The sequence below is a fragment of the Aythya ferina genome (genome assembly GCF_964211825.1).
Source record: "Aythya ferina genome assembly, chromosome: 17".
Taxonomy (NCBI): Eukaryota; Metazoa; Chordata; class Aves; order Anseriformes; family Anatidae; genus Aythya; species Aythya ferina.
This window is the reverse complement of record NC_140316.1, coordinates 8380825-8393481: the sequence shown is the minus strand read 5'-3', so window position 1 is coordinate 8393481 and position 12657 is coordinate 8380825. Positions and strand designations below refer to the sequence as shown.

Genomic DNA, 12657 nt, shown 5'->3' with positions numbered 1-12657 from the left:
TTTGGCACATTGTCCCTCTTCACCTAAAACCGCTGCCCTTGACAATTAAAAGAAATGAACCAATTTTAAAGGCAGCTGAACACTGGAAACTAAAAATAAGCATGGCACAGAAAGGAGTCGTCATGAGTAGAAAGAAAGAAAAATCCCTGATGAGGGCCTGGGGAATGTGCAGCAATTAAAAAAAGTGTGCAGGCAGTGCCATGGCACAACCCCATGGGGAGCAAGAGCCCAGAGGCTCTCCCTGCACTGTCCAGGGCTCACACAGGAGAAAATCCCACCTTTTACTCAGTCAGGGGCAGGCCAGGAAAAGTAACTTCTCCCATTCTTGCAAGTTTTAGAGTACAAGGGATAGACAGGGCCAGGCTCCACTTTATCCCTTTGGACATTCCTGCCAGCTCCTTGGCCTGCCAATGCACAGTGAGACCCTTTGGAACTGCCTCTGCAGTGTGGGGAAGAAGTATCTATTCAGGCCCTTCCTAAGTGTTAAACCACACACAGAGGTACTTTTTCTCTCGCACACACAGGTACGGTATACATGCATACATACTTTTTGTTTTTTTCTGTTTCATTGCTCTCATGGAAATGTGATTTCCCTCCTCTGCACTTCCTGGAAAGCATGGGGTCCAACTCAAGCTCTCATTCCTCTGCAGATCAAAATGCTGACGGACAGAAAGCGGGAGCTGGAGCATCGCCTTAGTGCCATGATGGAGGAGAACGACCTGCTCCAGGGAACCGTGGAGGAACTGCAGGACCGAGTCCTCATCCTGGAGAGACAAAGCCATGATAAGGACCTGCAGGTGAGGAGACAGCAATAAGAGAAGGAGGAGCAAATGAATGGGGAAATTGCATCAAAAATGTAGTTTGGGGTAAAATCGATAAGGAAGATAATGAAGAACTGGGAGACAGAACAACTGAAAAAATAAAATGCAAGGAAGGAAATGTAAAAGGAACCGGATAGCACTGGCTGTGGTCATATTACTTATTTTTTTAATAGTAGAACTGTCTCTAGAAGAAGCTCCTTTACACTATTCCAGGAAACAGTAACCAGCCTTGTGGTTGTCACAGCTCAAGCAGTTTCACAGCAAGCCAACTCACCAACCATCATTCTCTGAAGAACAGGTTGGCCTGTCTGCAACTTTGGGCCTCTTAGTGGAGAGCAAGATTTTACTTCTCTTCTGCGAGCTGACAACCACTGTACCCCCAGATTTCCAAAACAACATGTCTTTTTTTCCTCTCCCTAGAGGAATGAGAAACCTGCTGATGTGTCAGACAGCACTGTCCTCCCCAGCATCCACAGCCCTGGTGCGTTCAGCTCCACTGCTCGCATGACACCTGGCTGTGCACCAGCCCCATGCACAGTTTCTGTGCACAGCAGTGGCTGCTCCCCCTCAGGCAAACTGCAGCCCAGTGCTTACAGAATTATACAGTTGGGTGACCACAGATAAACCCCAAAACAAATCAATGCCAATGTTGCATCTTGTGTGTTTAAAACACTCCATTAACTCAGATTGCAAACCAGTGAATTAGGGAGTTTGACATCTGAGTTTTGTGTGTTAGGATTTAGCTGATCATTATGTTTATATTTCTATATAGATTTTTTTTTTCAGTATGTATTTATATTACTTTTCTTTTTGGATTCACTTTCTGCTCTGTTAGTTTTAGCAAGATTTTTTTACACAGATCCCAATTTCTTCACAATGTTCCTCATTTTAGCACTGATTAAACTGCTAATTTTATATTTCAGAATATTCCAAAGCCCAAACAGTATCTAATAACATTTGGAGATTATTAAGCTCCAATAAATAGTAAAAACAGCCAAAGGTACTTTCCTCCTGGCTGGAAGCCCTCTTTCACGCCACCTGTTCCTCCCTCTCAGCTCCTTCACAAACCAAGAGATTCATCCAGTCCATATCACCTCCAGTAACATTTTTTTCCCTGCTTTTTTGATTTTCTTTGGAAGCTGCACCAAAGCCAGCTGGAGCTCCAGGAGGTGCGGCTATCGTACCGGCAGCTGCAGGGGAAGGTAGAAGAGCTCAGTGAGGAGAGAAGTCTCCAAAATTTCAACACAACCAGCACATCCCTGCTATCTGAGATAGAGCAGAGCATGGAGGCAGAGGAGCTGGAACAAGAACGAGAACAGGTATTTGCCCTCCTGCCCCTGGGAAAGCTCATGGACTTCACCAGTCCCAGAGGGAGAGGGAGCTTAATGCATTGGATCGGAATTTGTAGCTGAAACAACATCCAGAAAGAGGGCTGTGGTCCCAGCTCTGCTATGAACACCCTCTAACTGTATGCAAGTAAATCTCTGCATCCATTTCAAAACCAACATAGCAATCTAGGTGAATATTTGTGAGCTTTAGCAATCACACACCTCACCATGCCATAGAAGGTGGACCTCCACAGCCTTGACATCCCAAGCTAACATGGGGCTCTCTCATTCCAGCTGAGGCTGCAGCTCTGGGAAGCATATTGCCAAGTGCGATATCTCTGCTCCCATCTCAGAGGAAATGACAGCGCAGATTCCGCAGTCTCCACAGACTCCTCCATGGATGAGTCTTCAGAAACCTCATCAGCCAAAGATGTCCCAGCCGGTAGCCTACGGGCAGCTCTTAGCGAGCTGAAAAGACTGATACAAAACGTGCTGGATGGGGCAGACTCCACGGTGAGTCAGTAGCATGGTGAGAGCCCATTGTTGCACATGCCCCCCTGCCAAGGTGACAGAACTTGTTACAAGCTCCCAGTTGATCCTGAAGTCCCTGGTCTCTGAGAAAGCCTCTGTGGCCCACAGAGATGGGCTGTCATGGTGCACAACAGGCTCTGTGTCTCAACTGGTCAGCCAAGAGCCAAACCAGTACATGGGATTCCAGCTTGCACTGCTTAGACCCCATGAGTTTCAAGGTTACACTCTCAAGCAACTCTCAGTCTGGGAGTTGTTCTGGAAAATTAATTAAAGTAGACTTTATTTTAGATTTGCAGTAAGCTGGATTTTCAAAATGGAAATACTGCAGATGGCCTTGTCCACTGCAGTTCAGTTGTTTCTGTTACAATTTTCCTAACCTTGTTGTATTAGCAATATTGTAAAACCATCCTAACCCTATGTAGATAGGTTCTGCCCCTACAATTGAGGCTGAATACAAATGTTTTGGTGAGAGCTGCCAGACATGAATCCATCAACAGGTGAAGGGTTTTGCTGGCACACAGTGGTGTTCATGGGATACAGCCTTGATGCTGTGAGTGAAGAGGGGGTGGCTCAGGGGACTGCTCAGCATCCACAGGAGTACAAAATTATGAGAAAACACCTGGCTTTTTGCAAAGGCTCCAAGTCAGGCCTATTTTCATCACCTGCAAGCTAAGTGCATTGCCAGTATGACTTATTTGAGAGGCGATGCTGATGCAGGCAGTGCAGACTCTGCAACTACAGAGCCATGTGCAAGCACTCACCCTCCTCATTTCAGTACCTGTAGCAGTTGGCAAGAAAGCTGAGCAAGGAGATAAAGTTTTATTTGTTAAATTAAAACCAGAGAGTCCAGCAAAAGGTCTACAAACACAGAGATTATAGCCACATGTTACCAGGTGGTCAGTAGGTCTCAGTAAATTCAGTTTATGCTGATGTGAGACCATGTCTGAATGCTTTTTATCATGTGTAGAAGCGCTACCCTTGGCTGAGCACGTTTCCACTGTGGAGGTTTATGGAAGGAAAACTGAAACGCTGCCAAAGTCACATTCACACTTTCATCTTCCTTGTTTAGTACCCTCCACCTCAAACAAGCAGCAGATTAATGTAATTGAATTTTTTTTTTAAGTGAAAACTGATCAAGAGATTTCTCTCCTGCTCTCAGAGCTCTCGGCGAAGTGATGATGACACCTTGGAGGAACAGATCAGGCGAACAAGTGAGGACTCACGAGCCCTGAGGGAGTTAATGGAGGGAGAACGGGGGAAACTGAGGCAGAGTTTGGAGGAGCTGCAACGACTGCACAGCCAGGTAGGTGATTCCCATACTTTACGGGTGGCCTTGTAACAGCAGTGTTCATCCCCAAGACACACTTTCCATGGAAGAGATCACCGTAAGTAGCCAGGAGCATCTGGGCAAGCACCAGCTATGGCTGGATGAAGGAGTCTCTGTTAAACTCACTGCAGAAGCTTCACATATGTAAGATGAGTTCCTTTTGCAAGTGCCCAGGGGCCCATCCCAGACATGATCTCAAGCAGCCAAACTTCCTTTAAACCTTGCACTCAGTCTGCTTTAGCAGCTAGCCTGTCTCACTTAAACTTTTCTCAGCAAAGTACAAGGCTGTTTGATGTGGGGAGCTGGAACCTGTAGGTACCCAGCCTGACCCATCCTGCTTGCACTGAGAGGGCTTAGTGCTTTTATATTTTATTATTTACATTTACTGAAGGATAGATGCAACCGCTGAACAGACCAGTGCTGCTGTGCCGTACGTGGTGCTGTATCCCTCTGGAGAAGGGAAAAGAAAACACGTCCCTGACCAAAAAGTCAGCACAACCCAGGGTCTGACAGCCTCATGTAGGGCTATGGGAGCTCCCACCACATTGCCAAAGAAAACAGAGCAAGAGCATCATTAAATGCTCCCGGCAGTGACAGCTGTGCATGTACAAGGATGCCTTGCTGCTGAAGCAGCTGATTAGATGCAGACTGCAGCAAGGAAGCAGCCCTAGTGCCTGTTCTTCCCTGAGGACCATTCCTCAGAAACACAACCACGATAAGCACCATCTTCAAGGGTCCAGACTACTGCCACCAGTGAGACATGCTCTGGCTGTGCTGCCGGGGACTCCTGTGCACCACCTGCAGGTCCTCCTTCACCCTTAAGAACACCTGAGATGGTGAAAACAAGGGTTTGATCCCTGCAGCTTGGCTATGCTGACAGACCACGAGAGGCTTACTCACAGCTTTTTTGAGTGACCATCCATACACCAGCACACTTGTCTGGATGCAACACCTCCTCAGCATGGCTCTCAAGCCCATGTACCCTTGATGGGCTACCAGGAAAGAGCAACATTTGGTTGCTCTTTGCTGTGACTGGTCCTCCCCAACGTCCCTAGCATAGAAGGACTTCAGGACCCTCCCTACCTGCAAATCCCAGCAATTGCTGGTGCAATTACAATCCCCAAACCTATCCCCAAATGCAGTTCTGCCTCTTGACTCACCACCACCACCACCCTGGGATGTCAGCAGAAATGCTCAGCACCTTTCACACAGCTCCCACCCCTGCTCTCCATCACATCGTCACTCTGAGCGGTGTGTCCCACACTGGGCTGCGGGAGGGCACAGCTCGGGGAGGGTTTTCCCATTCCCCAGCATAGGACAGCAAAGCCACTGCATACAGACAGACACAATGCACTCACACCTGCCTTCCCCCCGACCCAACCATGCCGTGCTAGCAGCAGATCCTCCCACATCCTCAGTGTGATGAGCCCTTTTTGACTGTCTGCCCTCTATTTTAAGATTTCTTTGAGGACTCACATACTACCAAGGTGCATTCAGAGAAGGGAGGTGGGTCAGGTGCTGGAAGGGGTTCCAGGTCGTGGAGCAGCATAACTGAGCATGTGTGTGCCATAGAGAAAGAAATTAAATGTGTATGAAATATGGCAAAGCTGTGCTAATGCGATCCTTGCATGATTTCACACCCTATTAACTCACTCTGCACAGGACCAAAACAACAGATCATCTCTCAGACTATTTAAGACTGCACGTATTTTAAAGTCTAATTAAATTTTAAGACATGCCAGTAACACCTTCCGTGGCATGAAAGGGAATTTTCACATCCTTTGTCTTCAGCTTCATAACGGTTTGGAAGACACAATGATATCGTTGCTCCCCCCACCAAAAGAAGTTTCTTTTGCTGCTAGATGATATTGGCAACAATTTAAGCTGAGAAAGGGCAAAAAGGAAGACTCAGAGGATGCATGCACAAGACAAACTGCTCAAAGAGGGAGGTGTTTCAGCACTGGGGCCACACTGGGCTTAAAGCTGACAAAGTCACAGGTGGGTCGTGCCCCACATGGCTGCACGGCTCCCGGTGCTGTTGCTGAATGTGACTGAGTCCACCCTGGTGACCTGTATTGCTCAGAGCAGCACTGCCTGCACCCCTAGGCAAGCCAGCATGGTTCACCAAAGGTTGCACCAGCAACAGCAACCCCTTTGCTTGCAGATGCAGCTTCTCCTACAGGCAGGAGACCTCAGTCTCCAGGTTGGCCCACCTGGCTTGTGTTTTGTTTTTTTTTTTTACTGCTCGTGGTATGTTTGTCCTAGTGACCCTGAGTTTCACACCTCCCCTCTGACCACAGGTCACACTGCTGAGTGTGGAAATGACAACGCTGAAGGAGGAGCGGGACCGGCTGCGAGGCGCTGCTGAAGACAAGGAGACGAGTGAACGGCTCCTGCAGGCCATCAGGGACCGAGACGAGGCCATCGCAAAGTAAGCGCAGTGAACAGCCGAAGCCAGGCTGAGTTAGCAGTGAAGGAGCTCCTCAGCAACAGATGCTTCCAGGGTGTTTTTTTTCCACTCTCCCAACATTTCAGTAGCTGTGACAAAGCAATGGAGTAAGTCTCAGCCTTGCTGGTGGTGGAATATGCTGCCAGGAGGTCAGGAGCAGAGCAGGAGACCTCAGGAGCCTCCTCACGGCAGGACTGGGAGTGTTTAGGAGGATACTGTGAACCTGTTTTGCCATCTGTGGTACTGGTCTGAGGCACAGCAAGTGGAATCACCAGGTCTTGTCCTGTTCTTCTTATTTTTCTTTTGTTCTTCCAGACACACAAGCCCTGCTTCCCTGCCCATCCCTGTTACAACTTTGCATGGATCTCTTCCCTAAACCATTTATCTGGTCACTCTCTCTCTTTTCCTGCTCCAGGGTCTTTTTTGCATCTCCGGTCCTATGATTCTCTATTTCTCTGGTCAGGATTCTCCCACCATTTTGAATCTTTGTTTTCACTATCTTCCTCCTTGCAGACCTCTGCAGTTTTGCTGCCCGGTACCCCCTTCCCTGTCCCTGTGCCTCAGCTTGCTGCACTGCCCCACAGCACTGCTGAACAGTGTTGCCCCAAGCGCTCTTTTCCCCAAGCAGAAGGGCGGAAACTCTCATGCTCTGTGCTCTAGGTAGAAAGGAAACATCTGATAATCTCCTCCAAAATGAGATGGGCCAGGACACCACCAGTCCATCTCCTTACAGCCATGCCTACTCCTCAGGTGCTCACAAGAGGAGGAGGTGAGAGCACTGCACCCCTGCAGATGCAGGGGGCTAAATCTGCATGCACAGACACTAAGACTATTTTTTTACGTGACCTAATAATCCATGCTGCTCTTGCCTGTGTATCCAGCTACCAAATTCCTGTCACTCTCCTCTGTTACACCTCCATCTGTTGGCACAAATCAAGAGCATCCCAGCTGCACAGCCAGGCGCGGAGAGGTTGTTCTGACATTTCCCGTGCATGTGGGTTGCTGGTTCTTGCTGTGGCTATGGCAACACACTGCTGCCGTGATAAATCCCACTGTAATATCCAAACAGCAATGGGGAGCTTCATAGCAAAAAGCTATTTAAGGTGCTCAGACCCATAGCTGGGAGTGGAAAGGTACAGCTTCTCTGCAGTGGTTAATGACCCTGCTGGGACAAAGCACTAACATTTACAGCTGACTGTCCTGTGGTGGCAGGAGCCCAGAGAAAAGGGACGTGACAAGTGTGCATGGTTGAGTGGCAAGTGATTAATGAGCAGTAGCTGCAAGCGAAAGCAGACAAGGGCATCTTGTTGCTGGAAATGAAAGCACCTCTCTGCACACCAAGGGGCTGCTCCCCTGCAGCAAGTAGCCTGATAGGCATGCAATGCTCTGCCTGCCCTGCAACTCAAGGGTTAAGTCACTTTTGTTGAAGCACTCCCAAAAAAAACCCCTCTGAACAAAAATAAAATCACTGCCTGAGGCAGACATCTGGCATGGAAAATTTTTAGCTTGAAGCTGAAGTTTGGCAACATGGGAAGCAATAGGAAAATAGGATCCTATAATAGAAGGTGTTAAGCAACCACTACCTGGAATATAAACACAAATTCCCAAACTGCTCTTCTGTAGGGGAGCATGAGGGAGCTCTTAGGAGGCAATGAATTAGATGCAATTAATAAGATGCAATTATTCACCCCAAAAATATTTTCAAGGAAAATGGTTCACAGCCACTCACATTATGGTTTCCCATCACACAGCAATTAATTGAAAACTTAAGGCCAGGCAGTTTGCACTTACCTGTGCTCTCCTAGCACAGTGAGCAGCATTTCCCAGCTCAGGCAGCTTAGGAAATTGCTCCTTCCCAGAGGACAGCTCCTTCCCACTACCCTGTGGCAGCTGGAGCATCCCACCCACCACACATTCAGAGCTCAGCCATGGGCTCATCTGCCCACTGAACGCCTGGGAAGACACACAGCAGCATTCCTGAGGGCCAGCACATCCCCATTGAAGTTGGGAGCTTTCTTGAAAACTTAATATGTAATTCAAACAATTTTAACAGTTCCTCATTCTCAAAAAGCAAATGCCACAATAAACTTTCTTCCTTCAGTTCTTCCTTCCTTCTGTCCAAGTCCTATCTCTAGAAAATGAAAGCAGAGTTGTAATTGCTGTTGTTTTGTTTTTTTTGTTGTTTTATATTGCAACTTATTGATCGAGTGAGCAGAGAAAGATTATTTGTTCTTATTTGTTGTTTTTTTTTAAACACATACCATTTAATTTCCTATGCATTAGTAAACAGAGGAAATGCAAAAAAAAATATTTGTAGATTCTACCTCATTTTAGTTCTCCCTTTTTAATGGCATATCCTGCACATCATTCAAGCATACTACATTATTTGCACAGTAGCATATCTGAATATCTTTTCCTTTTCCTTTTTTTTTTTTTTTTTTTTTAAAATGTGCTTACTTGAAATCTGTTGTTTTTATAGTAAGGATGTCTGCAGTTCTGGCCCACTCTTCAGATAAGTAGACAGTCCGGAGTACAAAGGAGATGAACTGTTTGGAATCCAGAGACTTGCCTAATGACTAGTTTGTTGACTTCTCCTCAAGGACATGTTTAACATTTCCTCAAAATAATTAAAAAAATAAGTCAAAAGTCCCATTTCTTGCTCTTCCCCCAGGAAGAATGCAGTGGAGGTGGAGCTGGCCAAGTGCAAGATCGACATGATGTCCCTCAACAGCCAGCTGCTGGATGCTATCCAGCAGAAGGTGAACCTCTCGCAGCAGCTGGAGGCCTGGCAGGTGAGCAGCCTCACATCGCCTGAGGGCAGGGTCCAGGGGACACGCAGTCAACTTTGGGTGATTTTTCCCCTCCCCATGGGCTCACTGTGCTCTCAGCCTGAGCATCTGTAGACATGAGCATTTGATTTCTGCTCTGCAGGAGCCAGGGATGCAGCAGTAATCAGGGAGGAGGGAGTGGAGGTGAGGGGGGAAACAGCCCCCTGTTCAAATCCTTTCAGCTGTGAACTGTTAATCAGTTATACACTTATACCCTTTCAATTAATTATAGAGGAATACCCATTTGAAATGGGGAAACAAACTAGATCTCACCGTTACACGTGGCACAGGTATCCCATGCTTTGCAGAGCAACCTGATGTTTCTCTGGGGAGGTGTCCACGCGAGAGGTACCTCTGGGTGGTCGCAGTCTTGTGGATATGAGAACACAGCATGTCCTTGTGTTTCCATAACTAAACAGAAGGGTGGGAGGCAGGAGGGTTGTGGCAATGGTTTCATGGTATAGCTTTACTGTTTTCATCCACTCAGAAGATCTGGCAAGATGGAAAAGCTAAAATCCTAGCTCTCCACCAAGGTAAAAGAAAAGAAAAATATCTAACAACAAAAATCAAATCTCAAACCCTTAGCAGTTTGGCAGCTTCCCCAGGGATGCTCTGCTTGGGCTCAGTGGGAAAGACCCATGCAAAAACAGAGAGCCCTTGACAGGAGAGCCCTTGTCCTCTAAGAAACTAGCACTGAGGGAGGGTAGCTTTAACAGAAAAGGAGCAGATGTAAGAGAAAAGATCTGAGCCAGTTACAGCAATTTACTGCAGACCATGCAAGACCCCAGCTCTACTAACGACCAGCCTGACCAGTAGAAACCTTTCCCATACAACCTCACTCCTGTTTCAACTCCACTGTGTTTTCGTTTCTCTTTTTTTCTCTCTCTCTCTTTCTCCTGCTTACAGTTTGCTTCCTCAGGGCTTTTTACTATCTGGCTCCTTTGGTTTCTGATCTAGTGGCCTTTCTCAGTTCCTGTACCAACAGCTTTAGTCGTACACCCCTCCTGCCTTTGAGGTGAGCTCCCTGCACCCTTGCCAAGCACCTGCCATCCCCTTGCCTGCTCCATTTGCTGCTGCCATCACCCGCATCTGTCTCTGTACTCACCATCATCCAGCAAGAGGAGCCAGTGGGGGCTCTCCATCACCCCTCAGGATCCTGCATCCCCCAGCACCAGTCCAGGGCACAAGGGGCAGCACCCTGCAGTGAGGCTTTACCCCTCAGGTCACCATGGGGAAAGCCAGGCTGAGGTCCACGTGTCATTAATCCTGTGCCATTCAGCATATCTAGCATCTGGAAAACTTCCTGAAGTACAGGCTGGGATTTTGCTTCTCAGCCTCATTATCTAGAAAGTGATAGAGAACTCCGCAAGTTCTGCTTCAGTTTGAACAAGAGGTATCAGTTCAGACCTACTTGCTTAATACCATCTGTATCTGCTGGAACATCCCCAGCTTAGAGTTTTGACAATAGGCATTTGCTTTCTGTCTTTACACATTGTCATCCAACCACAGCAAAACAGCAACCCCAATCCTGTTCCTAGCAGCCTGTCTGAGATGAAGATCAGGCCCATTCACACTGCAGAAAGCTGTCTCCAACATTCTGACCTGAAGTGCTATTACACCGTAGCAAAATAGTTTTCAAGCACCTGGTGTCCCCAGAACAGAAGCTCAGCTACAGAGTCTCAAAAGAAGCCAGGTGATTTACTTATTTTGGGGACTTTCTTGCAAAGCTGAATGTTTCTGATAAAATGGGATGAGATTCACTGCTTTAGCTGGGCATACGAAGAGAGACTTTAAATGACAAGATGTTGCTCTTGCACACTTTTAGTCTGCACTTTATGAGGGACCATCAAGATTACAGTTTTCTGTGAGCAACTAGTCATGCAGGCTATAAAATATGCCACAAGCAGAATGTCAAAATGTCACAGATCCAAAGCTAGCACAAGAATAGCACGTTGCCCCCATGCCTCATCTGCCCCACACTAGTATTTGTCATTATCTGACTGGGGACAAGAGAGAGGTTACGGGGGTAGGAATGAAGATGGAGCAAACTTAGAAGTGAGGAGAGCTCCTCTGAAACAAGAGCTCAGCGGCTTCAGTGCAATAACACCAGTGGCAGCGTTAGGATAGAAAATGCTGCAATGCTAGCAGAGAGCTGCAGCCTGCATGGGCACAGCTGCCAGCCCCTGGGGTCACCCAGGGCAGCTCCAGCCCTTATCTCACATGAGGGAGCCTGGTTCCAGCTCACAAAAAGGATAAATACCAGTTACACCTCCTTCAGCCTCACTCCTCCTGAAAAGAGCAGAAACTCCTGCTCTGAAGGCCCAGAGCACACCAGTGCCGTGGCATCCAGCTTTACAAACCGCTTTGTCAAAGGGGTCTCGTAGCCCTGCTGTCTGTCCTCCCGCTGTGTCCCCAGGCAATCCTGTGCTGCCCCACACCAAGGCAGGGACCACAGCTCTGCCCTAGTCACGGATGGGACAGACAGGGAGACTGAAGGCAGAACACGTTCGATATGACAATATTTACATATATATTCTATATACACAAACGTATCTTCTATATACACACACATATAATGCATATATAAAATCAAATCTATTCCTCATTCTGTGATTAACCAAGGACACAGACCTGATGTGCTGGAGCCTGGGTGCCCACGTCATCTGACAGAAGAATTGCTTTCAAAATCCCAGTGCCATAAATTTCTACATGGCAGCTTCACTTCTGGAAACCTGTCTTACCTTAATGCTGATGTTTGCCTTAACCTCCATAACTCTCCCTCTGCCTCTTCCCTTTCTAGTCCTGCTCTAAAAAGATCCAAAGCTTCCCCAGTCCACGTAGCTCCACACCCTAACGCTCCCCTGGGGAATCCTCTCATACTAAATTCAGGCTCAGGCGATGGCTGTTGTTCCTTTTCCCTCCTGGAAGTGTCACAAGAGGTAAGGTGGCACTTTCTCACCTCTCCTGCTCCCCTCTGAACCCCGCTGGTGGCTCGCAGGGCTCAGGACCTTGCCTGCTGGCTGGCAGAGAAATTATCCTTCCCAGGGCTGCCAGACAGCCCAGCCACGAGCAGCACCCAGTCTGTCTAAATTCAGCTGGGAAACAGAGAGAGGAACAGCCAAAGGAGAGAGGGAAGGGATAAAGAGCAGCTCAGACCAGTTCAATGGCAGTCATGTTGCAACTTCCCCAGCAGCAAATTCTCTCTGCTCCTAAAAACAGGTTTCTTGTATCAGTCAGTAATTTCAGCCCCTCAATAGCTTCCAGGCCACCAATGCAGCTTGATGCCCCCAAAACCAGGATCCCAAGCAGCTGTTGGCTATGGGTACTAGCACCCACAGCCCTGGGCAGCCCCATCACCCATGCTGTCTCAAGG

At 47.7% G+C, this 12657-nt stretch overlaps 1 protein-coding gene across 2 annotated transcripts in view; it reads left to right on the top strand.

Moving 5' to 3' along the window:
- The window catches only part of BICDL1 (BICD family like cargo adaptor 1), a 54061-nt gene that overhangs the window by 33785 nt on the left and 7619 nt on the right, over positions 1 to 12657 (top strand). Inside the window, exons 4-10 of one of the 2 annotated variants that reach the window (XR_014698712.1) lie at positions 651 to 797; positions 1961 to 2140; positions 2444 to 2662; positions 3840 to 3983; positions 6308 to 6438; positions 9128 to 9248; positions 10191 to 10299. Coding sequence is in view for 1 of the 2 variants with exons in the window: in XM_084538706.1 (XP_084394832.1) it covers positions 651 to 797; positions 1961 to 2140; positions 2444 to 2662; positions 3840 to 3983; positions 6308 to 6438; positions 9128 to 9248 (942 nt within the window). In the remaining variant the exon portion in view is untranslated. The remainder of the gene's footprint in view (positions 1 to 650; positions 798 to 1960; positions 2141 to 2443; positions 2663 to 3839; positions 3984 to 6307; positions 6439 to 9127; positions 9249 to 10190; positions 10300 to 12657) is intronic. The other variant, XM_084538706.1, reaches the window with a different exon arrangement.